The sequence below is a fragment of the Octodon degus genome, unplaced genomic scaffold (assembly GCF_000260255.1).
Source record: "Octodon degus isolate 3935 unplaced genomic scaffold, OctDeg1.0 scaffold00048, whole genome shotgun sequence".
Taxonomy (NCBI): domain Eukaryota; kingdom Metazoa; phylum Chordata; class Mammalia; order Rodentia; family Octodontidae; genus Octodon; species Octodon degus.
In genome coordinates this window covers 12289577-12300343 of record NW_004524624.1, presented here as the reverse complement: position 1 = coordinate 12300343, position 10767 = coordinate 12289577, and the positions used below count along the sequence as shown (strand labels likewise).

The window sequence follows — 10767 nt, the reverse complement described above, 5'->3', positions numbered from 1 at the left end:
GAGATATATGTTAATATTAAATGATGATTAGTAAAGAACTTTTTTTTTTTTTTTACTAATTTTCTTTGATTTATTTTATATGCATATTTTTCTGTACCAGAGATTGAATCCAGGCAATGTTAAGCTACATCCCCAGGCCTTTCTGTTTATTTAAGGCAGTTTCTCACTAAGTTGCCCAGATTGGCCTTGAACTTGAGACCCTCCCGTCAAGCCTCCCAGGTAGCCATGATTGCAGGCATCACCACTAAACAGGACTATTTTCCAAATTTCATGCCTTGAACATACAGTTCTGTAATCGGAGGGAAGTTAAAATGTTTTATCTTGCCAGACATTATAAAGTGAGCCAAGGGTTCTGTTTGATATTGTGAGTAGATCCTAGGTACTCACTTCTGTGTCCAACTTCAGTTGGATGATGATTCTTTGCTAGCAGAATCTACTGGAGTACATAATATATCTGCTTGAGTAGCACACTCTGAAAGGTACAGGTATCTGACATTATTGAGGAATAAATTTTTTTTTTCTTTCATGGGGCTGGAGATTAAATGTAGGACTTGGCACATGTAAGGCAGATGCTCTGACCTTGAGCTGTATACGCACCCTTGGTAGGTAAAATTTAAGAGAAGTTCTACCTCTTACTTTTTATAGTGCTCTCATGTTAAGGATGATAATTATAATAAAATTTATCATAAATACTGATTATAGCTCTGGTATCTTGGATACTGGGCCAGGTAAGCACTGGTATAGAGAGGTATTTGACCTTGTTTGTTATATCAACAGGATTAAGAATTTATTTTCCCATATGAAACATTAATGAAACACTAAGCTTCCTATTAGGAAGCAGTGAATTTCAATAATTATTTTTTAACCCACTTAAGCTGTCCTTACAGTTATTATTAAAATTAATATAATGGGGGCTGGCCAAATAGCTCAGCAGATTAAAGCACCTGCAAGTAGGCACAGGGGCTGGGGGTTCGATCCTGGGCCTACTGTGCCGGCCCCGCCCCCAGGGTGCTCTGAGAGGGCAATTGAGACTGGACTGGGCACGTACCTATAATCCCAGCTCTTGGGAAGCTGTAAACAGGCAGAGCACTATGAGTCCAATCTAGTAGTGAGACCCTGAACACCCTGTAGCCCTTCCCTAAAATTAAAAAAAAAATTAATATAATGGGACTGGGGATATAGCTTAGCAGCATGGCATCTGCCTGCTAGTATGAGGTCATGAGTTTGATTCCTGGTACCAAAAAGAAAAGTAATATAAAAAAATTTAAAAGGGTTGGGGTATAGCTCAGTGGTAGAATGCTTGTATAGCATGCATAATGCTCTGATTTTGATCCTCAGGACTGTTAACAAATAAATAAAAAAGAAAAGTAGGTGTGGTGGCTCAGACCTGTGCTCCCAGCACTCAGGAGACTAAGGCAGGACCATTGCCATAAGTTGAGGGCAGCTTGTGCTACACCATTAGTTCAAGGCCAGCCTAAAGTAATAGTGAGACCCTATCTTTTTTTTTTTTTTTTTTTTGAGTTGGAAAATAGCTCCAATTTTATTCATAAAATTATTAATCAAAAATTACAAGAATAGATTGACAGAGCCATGTATCAACGACCAAACCAGGAGGCAATGAGACATTCCAGAGACATCTTGAAAAGTTCCAGAGAAGCACAGGGTGGGCAGCATCTCCAGGTAAACCGCGACTGCACCACAGGTTGTATTCACTCCTGCATTTTCTCAAAGAGCTCTTCCTTGTGTTTGCCTTTCTCTTTTCCAGCTTGTGGAGACTTGGCTTTGCGTCCAGGCATCTTTTTTCTGTCTTTTTCCCGTTTTAGCCTGGTGATAACCACCCTGCCAGGGCGAATGCCCACACGGACGGTCGTGCCATTCGCGTTCTCATGCTGCTCCCGCTTGAGGTAGATGATGTATTTCTTTCTGTACACCTGAACGACCTTGCCGATTTGCTGACCTGTGTAGTGTCCTCGCACCACCTGGACCTCATCGTCCTTGCCGATGGGCGTGGAGCGGACGTTGTACTTCTGCGGCAGGTCCTTGGAATGAGGGGGAGACACGGTCTTTCGGTGCACGTGCAAGGGGCATTGAAGTGGCATTTGCTGCGGTCCGAGGTCACAAAAGGGTTGAACTTCATGGTTACAATCTACTAGGCCACGGCTGGTTCAGGATGGTGCCGAGACCCTACCTTAAAAAACCAAAATAGATAAAGAAATGAAAGTGTTGAGTTAAAATAAGAAATTATAGTTCATATGATATATATGAGAAAAGTTGTTGAGTAGAAAGGGACAGATTGTTAATTGAGCAGTATTTGGTGTATCATTGTCAGAGTTGAAACATGTATCAGAATTACGTAGACATTTTGATCTATATGTTGAAATATTTATCCATGGAATTTTTTTTTTCTGAAACAACTATACATTTTTACATTAATATTTGATTTCTAATTTTAATCCTTTAGATTAATTTATATTCTTTTTTTCCTTTCAGACTTGTTAAAATTTTGGGCTTGCGCCAAAACTGGTCAAGATTTAATGGTCCTCTGGCGAAAAGTGTGCATATTGTGACTGATGTGGGCCCAAGAAATGCATAAACATGCTGTTCTCCCTCCTATCATTAGCAAGAGTGACAAGGAATTCTTGGAGAGTATGCAAAGATACATAATTACGGAAACGGAAAGAGTGGGCTGTGATGAGAACGGACCTGCAGATGAGTATTACATTATCTACAGAAATGTGTTTGACAAGGTGTGGCAGTGCTCTTAAGATAAGGAGATTTTCAGGAAGATAGAAATTAATTGTCTTGCCAACTAATGCTCCTGCCTTACAAGTAACACTTATCGTTTCTCTACACTCTGCTTGTTTATGAGAAGTTCATCCAGTTTGTCTGAAAGAGATGAAAATGCAGCACTGGATTTATATTACCTGCTAACAAAAGTTTTCTTACGTTAGCTTCTCACGTCGATTTTTTTTTTTTTCTGGTGGCACTGGGGATTGAACCCAAGCCTGCAGACCCAGTTCTTTTTAGTTTAATTTTTATTTTAAGACAGACTCTTAAGTGGCCCAAACTTGTGATCTTCCTGCCTCAGCCTCCCAAGTAGCTGGAATTACTGACATGCACCACCACCTTGGGTTTAGCAAGCTATTTTGATGAACAATTTGTCTGTGCTCTCTGATTTCATTTTGACCCATTCATCTGAAGTTTGCATTCAGACCCTCATTCTTCATTGTTGTTGGGGTTTGTTTATGGTATCACTAAATCCTTCATTTAGATTTGATGTAGCACATTAAACAGACCTTTTGAGTCAGCCACAGTGACCTGTGCTTTTAGTTCAACTATTGTGGGGGCTGAGACTAGAGGATCCTTTGAAACCAGGAGACCAAGGACAGCCTGGGCAATTTGGTAAGAACCCTGGTTCAGAACAAATAAAATAGACAAATGGAAAAAGAAAAGCTTGGTTTAAAGATTGAGATATCTTATTGTTACAGGTTTAGACAAGCATGGTGAACAAGGGGTTTGACTAGCCTTAGAGGAAATACTAATGGAGATCACATTAAAAAGTGTTATATGCTGGGCCAGGGAAATAGCTCAGTAGAATAAGCACTTGCCTGGCAAGCTCAGGGTCCTGAGTTCAATTCCCGGTACCGGGAAAAAAAAAAAGTGTTATATATTTGTTGCGGCTCTTTTAAACTTTAGAAATAACTTTTCCTTCTAAACAATTACAGTTTTCTTATTGATTCAAATTATTTTGCCTTAAAAATATCCCTCCCGGGTCGGGGAGATGGCTCAGTGGAATAAGTGCTTCTGGCAAGCACAAGGGCCTGAGTTCAATCACCAGTTCTGGAAAAAAAAAAAAAAAATCCTTCCTTTGAAGAATGCCTGACAGTAAAATAAATCAACCTTCTTTCCTCTTTGCCTAGACCAAGTGCTTACTTTAAGACTTTAGCTAGCAAACTCTTGGTTTCTGAGTAAAACAGGCAAAACTGGAAATCAGTCTTTTATTTAATTTTTAAATATAACACCATAAATCTTTCTTTTTTAAAATGTATTTAGTACAGGGTCTACAGAGTCTTAATACACAGATTGGACTCTTAGTGATTCTCCTGTTTTCAGCCTTGCTAGTGCTGAGATTGCATGTGCACTCCACCATGCCCAGTCCCAGTCGCTGTCTCAGTGCACCCCAGGGGCTGGGCCAGCACAGCATGCCAGGGATAGAACCAGGTTCCTGCGCTCTGCCTAAGCAGCTCTTTAGTCCACTGAGCTATCTGGCTGGTCCTCTGCATCTTATTTCTTCTCTAAGTAAAAACTTAGTAGCGTAGCCAGGTGTGGTGGTATATTCCTGTAATCCCAACACTCTAGGAGGCTAAGGCAGGAAGAAAACTACAAGTTTGAACCCAACTTGGCTAACTTAGTGAGATTCTGTCTCAAAATAAAAAGTAAAATAGGGCTGAGGATGTAGCACAATGTGGAGGCCCTGTGTTCAATTTCCCAATAGCAGAAACAGTACTCTTATGTAAAAGAGGGTGTGAAGTCTTGATATGTACCTATCAATGGAATTAAGAAAATCGATATGTATAAATAAGAGTATACAATAGAGAAATGGCATGTTTGCTCCACTTTAATACAAAAAAAAATCTGTCTTTTGGAATTGGTACATTAGCAGGTTATCTTCCTTTTATATGTTGTGATGATCACTGATACTGTTGTGGTAAAATTCAGCCATATACATGCTCATGAGAAGCCAAGGACAGGAAGAAACAAGGCTTTTCTTGCTGGCAGGATGACACCCTGATGCAAAATCAGGGATTGTCGATGACCAGAGAACTTTTCACTGAGTTTTTATACATTTACAGGTAACCATGGTAACCACATTACCTCTTTTTGGAATTTTACAAAAATATCACAAAGTTTATGTTTCCTGAGAGTTTGTTAGTATGTTTAAATTTTAGATTATCTACGATTTGTTTTTTTGTTCCTTAGAACAATTTGTACTTCTTTTTTGGGTTTTATGGTTAAGAGGAAAGGAGGTGAGGAGCAACTCATCTAAAGTTTAAGTGACTTCTAAAATAGAGTTAAAAAGAGAATGGAGTCTCTGCCATGTCAATACTACTGTTGGTCTTGTAGTTATTAAGGAATGTATTGCATGAATGTTTAAATAAAGGTGTTACTTTGAATAGGTTTCATAAATATTGAGTCATGCTGAGACTTCTATGTGAAATCAGCAAAAGAACTTGCATGCCTGAATGCTGACTCACCAGAATTTTTCTTCCATAAAGAGCTGTTAGCTTTAAATTAGGGTAGCTATAGTGAAATCATTTTTCAGTTGGTGTTTGTAAATGTAATTCATAGAGAAAATAATGGGATTACCTAAAATAATATCTAGTTTTATAGTCTTCCTTTTCTCTTTTATTTCCAAGATTTCTGTCTGGACTATTTGTATGTTATGTGTAAGTTTACATTTATTTGATACTGTGAAGAATTCTGTTCTTCAGGACTGAGAGGCAATCTGAAATGGCCTAAATGTTTCTAGAAGAAAAACTATTTCTTCTAGCCTAGCTTCCTTTTCATTTTCACATTTGTTTCATTTTTAATGATCTGTAATTGTTTGTAAAGCTTTTTATTTGTATTCTTCTAGAAAAAATTCATTCCCATAAGCAGAAACAATTATATTTCAGGTAATAGAATATGTTACTGCATACAAATCCATTCTTACTTCAATCAAAAAAGAATATGATACCTTTATTGAAACAATAAAGGAACACCAGAGAACTGCATTTCATCTTCGTGGAAAACTAAAGGCTTTGGCAGCAGAGCCTACAGCTTTGGTACATCACCAAAGAAGAATAATCCAACTCAAAGAAAAGTGAGTAAATTAGTAAGTAGTTTAAAAGGCTATAATTATTACTTAATTATGATAACCAGTTAGTATAATTAACCAGTGGTTCTTATTCCTTTTAATTTTATTTTAAAAGCCATAGTTTATGTTATCCTCTGCTACCAATTTTTTATGTATTTCAAGAAAAAATGTTTTTTTTTTTGTTTTTTTTTTTGGTGGAACTGGGGATTGAACTCAGGCCCTTGCGCTTGCCAGGGAAGCACTTATTCCACTGAGCCATCTCCCGGCCCCAAAAATGGTATTTTTGTTTGAGAATTTTATGATGCTTATTATTATTGGAGGAAAATTGTAGTATCATAAAACAAAGGATTCAGGCTGGGGAGATAGCTCAGTGGCATAAGCGCCTGCCTGGCAAGCATAAGGTCCTGATTTCAATCCTTAGTACTGCAATTAAAAAAAAAAAAAAAAGAAGCCTGTGAGCAAGGGCCAGTAAACTGGCTCAGTGAACTAAACACCTGCTTACGCAAGCGCAGCAGCCAGGGTTTCCTGGTACCACATGCTGCACTCCCCCCACCCCCTCAAGCACATGGAGCCTACAACCAAGCTGTAATCTCAGCTCTTGGGAGGCTGTAAACAGGTGGATCACTACGAGTCGATATAGTAGTGAAACCCTGAACACCCTGTAGACCATTCCCTAAAGTAAAAAAAAAAAAAAAAAAAGTCAATTAGTTTCATCATTGTGAAGTTGTTAAAAACAAGGAGATCAAGGGTCTAAGGAGATGGCGCAGTAGAATAAGCGCTTGCCTGGCAAGCTCAAGGGCCTGAGTTCAATCCCAGGTTCTGCCCAAAACCCCCCCAAAACAAGGAGATCATCAAAGAAGCATAGAGGGCTAGAGAGATAGCTCAGCAGACTAAGGGCCTACTTAGGCAAGCACAGGGACCAGGGTTTGATCCCCTGCACCGTATCTGCACCGCCCCCCCAACACTGTGCTTGCTAGGCTGGCCACTGGGACCCAGTGTGGTGGAGCATGCCTGTAATCCCAGTGTGGGGAGGCTAAAAACAGGAGGATCACTATGAGTCTGATCTCCCTGTACCAAGTACATAAAAAAAAAATTAAGAATTTAAAAAAGAAAGAACATAAAAGTAGCATAGGAAGGGGCAACAATCAGATACCTTCTCCTGCATATGGTAGCATATATTAGAATATCCTTTTTATGACTGAATAATACTCTATTGCATATAATACAATATGTATATTCTATATTTTGTTTATCCATTTATCTATTGATAGACTGTTAGATTGTTTTATGAAAATGTCACTATGAACATTCATGTATAAGTGTCCTAGGCCCTGATTTCAGTTCTGTAGGAAGTTTGTTATTTTATTTCCACAGCATTCTATTTTATTTATTTTCCACTATTTTATTTTCACATCTCCATTTCATGAATACTACAGACCCTTAGTCTGAGCCATTGTAGTTATCAAGAGCTCTGTATGATAGTCAGAAGCTACCTGCAGTTATCTACTGACTTATTATTTCTCTTTTGCTTTGGTATTGGGAATTGAACCCAGGATCAAACCCAGGGTTTCATATCGTGTCACAGCCCCTGTCCTTTTTAATTATTTTTTTGAGACAAGCTCTAAGTTACCTAGGCTGGACTCAATTTTGCAGTCCTCCTATATTAGCTTCATGAGGAGCCAGGATTACAGGTGTGTGTGCCATGCTTTGATGAGAGACTAGGTTTTACTTCAAATGAAAAACTGTCATTTATTGACAAATATTCTCTGAAGAAACTCTGCTTAGGCTTTGCTGAACTCTTTTTCAACCAGGTGTCTCAGTTACTTTTCTTTTGTTGCTGGGACAAAATAACTGACAACCAAAATTAAGGCAGGAAAGGTTTATTTAGCTCACAGTTTGTGGAGGTTTCAGTCCATACTTGGCTGGCTCCAAGGCAGAACGGCACCTGTCAGAGGGCAGCAGTTCATGGGGGAGGAAACCAGCAAAAGCAGCAAGAGCGAAAGGGGAAGCCAGCTGAGAGCAAGCCTCTTTCCCTCCCTTGTGTTGCATCCAGGCTCTCTGCCCCAGGGTGGGTGTAGCACTTGCACCCATAATCCTAGCGTTGGATCATGAAGTAATCACAGTCTCTACAGCCCTGCCCCATGGCTGGGTGAGGCTTTAGGGGGACATCTAGACACAAGCCATCACACCAGCCTTGATTTGGGACTTTCCTATTCATCTGTACTATTCAGTTTTAGCAAGAATCCTGTCAAGTTGTTTTAGACAAAACTCTCACCCTTTCATATTTAGTCATCTTTAGTGTTTGACCCTGCAGTCTTCAGTTTCCTCACTCTACATGTTGATTGTCCGCTTGGCCTGCCATTCACAGAATCCTGTGGCCAGTTATTGGGAATCTCTCCTTGCAATGTTTCATCTTAGTAATTTTCTACCCCCTCCAGATTCCCAGGCGCCAAAGCTGTATTTGGAGTTGAGCCCAGTCTTTCTCCCCCACAGCAAAACCCCACTGTGTCTATTGCCATGACCCCTCTTGCTTCCACAGTCATCTTTACTATCTTTTAACAAGTGTTAATTTTCCTGTAATAGTATCTATTTTAATTTGTTATTTTCTAATTTATTTTAATGTTATTTCTCCTTTATGCCAACAAAGCTATGAATTCAATCTCAAATAATTTTTAAAACAAAGTTTTTGGCCAGGTGCAGTGGCACACTGCTGTAATTCCTTCTACTCAGGAGGTGAGGTAGGAGGATTAGCAGTTCAAGGCAGATCTAGGCAATGTACCACCCTGGCTCAAAAACAAACAGTACAAGAAAGTTAGAAGAAAGAGGGAAGGAATTACAGCAAAGGAATGAATGAAGGAAGGAAAGAATTTATACTACTTTTAGGTTTTTAAGATTCTTTTTTGGGGGGAGAGGGCTGGGGAGATGGCTCAGTGGAATAAGCACTTCCCTGGCAAGTGCAAGGGCCTGAGTTCAGTCCCTAATTGTACCTTAGAAAAGTAAATCCTTCCTGTAGCTCCAGGATCAGTTTTACTGCCTTAGAGACTCAATAGTGATCCTCAAAGATACCAGGTTCTAATCCCTGTAGTCTGTAGTTTTTTTTAACTTAATTTGAAAGAGGTCTTTGCAGATCTGACTGAACTAAGGCTTTTGAGGTATGGAAATTAAACAGAAGGGCCCAGGATCCAATCATAAATATCCTTATAAGAGGGAGGCAGAGGGGTCTTTGACACAGGGATAGAAGACAGTGTGACCATGGAGATAAAGATTGAAGTTTCACAGCCATAGAATTGTGCAGGCCCCAGAGGGTAGCAGAGGCAAGGCAAGGATTTAGTCCTAGAGCTTTCAGAGGAAGCACAGTCCTTACTATTTTATTCTGGTCTGGTGATACTGTTTTGGACTTCTGCATTCCAGGACAATGAGGCAATGATTTGTTACATATCTATATATATATAGTCTATAGGGTCTTACTACACAGATAGGACTCATAGTGATCCTCCTGTTTTCAGCCTCCTAAGCGCTAGGATTACAGGTACGCCATCACACCCAGTCTCAATAGCGTCTCAGCATGCCCTGGGGGCAGGGCCAGCACAGCACATGGGGATAGAACCCTCGTCCCTGCTTCTGCCTAAGCAGGTGCTTCAGTCTGCTGAGCTATCCAGCTGGCTCTAGATTATGTTTAACATTTATGAATTTCCAATGAGATTGATAATCATAGTATTAGATATTACTGGTACTCTGAAAGAAAATTGTTCCACATTTGTAAAGTTAACTTTTTTAGGACATTATTTCTTGAACTACCTTCTTATATGACTCAGAATAATTAAACAGAATAATGACTTACCCTGTTTTGTTTTAAATCTTATGACTCAAGAATTAAATTAGTTGATAGAAACATCAGAAAGTCTTTCTGTTTTTCAGAATAAGGATTATTAAAAATAATTCCTCAAAGATTCAATTGGAAATAGATAAAATGAAACAGCTTAGGGCGGAGTATGATGCAACAGAAGTAAAATATTGTACTTTCACCAGAAATCCTTCAAAACCTATTCCAGGTATTGTATCTCATTTTAAATATTTATCTGAAATCCCAAGGGGGCCAGGGAGTAAGTGCTTGCCTGTCAAGCATAAGGGCCTGAGTTTAATCCCCGGTTCAAATAAATAAATAAATAAATAAATAAATAAATAAATAAATAAATGAAATCCCAGTTGTTTCCAGTTATTACCTATTACAAATTAATGCAACTTAATTTTATGTGTCTACTTTCCAGTTGTACATTGTACACACAACTTTAGTCAGAGTTTTTAGGTTGATACATTGATACATGGGAAATAGCAAACTTTAAATGATGCTAAAAGATCACCTGATGGGCTGGGGAGAGAGCTCATTGGAGTAAGTGCTTGCCTAGCAAATGCAGGGTTCTTAGTTCAATCCCTGGTACTGAAAAAAAAAAAAGAGAGAGAGAGAGAAAAAAGGTCATTAGAGTGCCAGTTTTCCTTTTCTTTTTTTTTTTTTTTTTTTTTTTTTTTGTATTTTAGGTAAGGATCTACAGGGTGTTCAGGGTCTCACTATTAGATCAGACTTGTAGTGATCCAGGCGTGCACCACCACGCCCAGTCTCCAGTCTCAGTGTGACCTGGGGCTGGCTCGGCAGGCCTGAGCATTGAACCCCTGGCCCCTGTGCCTGCTTGCAGGTGCTTTAATCCGCTGAGCTTTCTGGCTGGCCCTTAAGTGCCAGTTTGGCTGTATTAAGTATGGTCTGTTTTTCAATGTCAGCATCACATGGCAACCAGTAAGAATGTAAGTTATTGGACCTCACTGCATGCTTATTGTGTCAGAAACTTGACAATTAAATCTAATAGTGTTTTATCAAGTTCTGGTTATTGTGATATACTCTACAGTTTGAGAATACC

General features: G+C 39.2%; 1 protein-coding gene and 1 pseudogene across 4 annotated transcripts in view; one reads left to right on the top strand and one right to left on the bottom strand.

The window, feature by feature from the left end:
• The window catches only part of Clhc1 (clathrin heavy chain linker domain containing 1), a 61289-nt gene that overhangs the window by 12136 nt on the left and 38386 nt on the right, over positions 1 to 10767 (top strand). For 3 of the 4 annotated variants that reach the window (XM_004632429.2, XM_023716581.1, XM_023716582.1), the window contains exons 2-4: positions 2491 to 2747; positions 5676 to 5863; positions 9776 to 9909. In XM_004632429.2, the coding sequence (XP_004632486.1) occupies positions 2571 to 2747; positions 5676 to 5863; positions 9776 to 9909 (499 nt within the window). In that variant the 5' untranslated portion in view covers positions 2491 to 2570. The remainder of the gene's footprint in view (positions 1 to 2490; positions 2748 to 5675; positions 5864 to 9775; positions 9910 to 10767) is intronic. The other variant, XM_023716583.1, reaches the window with a different exon arrangement.
• On the bottom strand, positions 1668 to 2137 carry LOC101570256 (annotated as a pseudogene).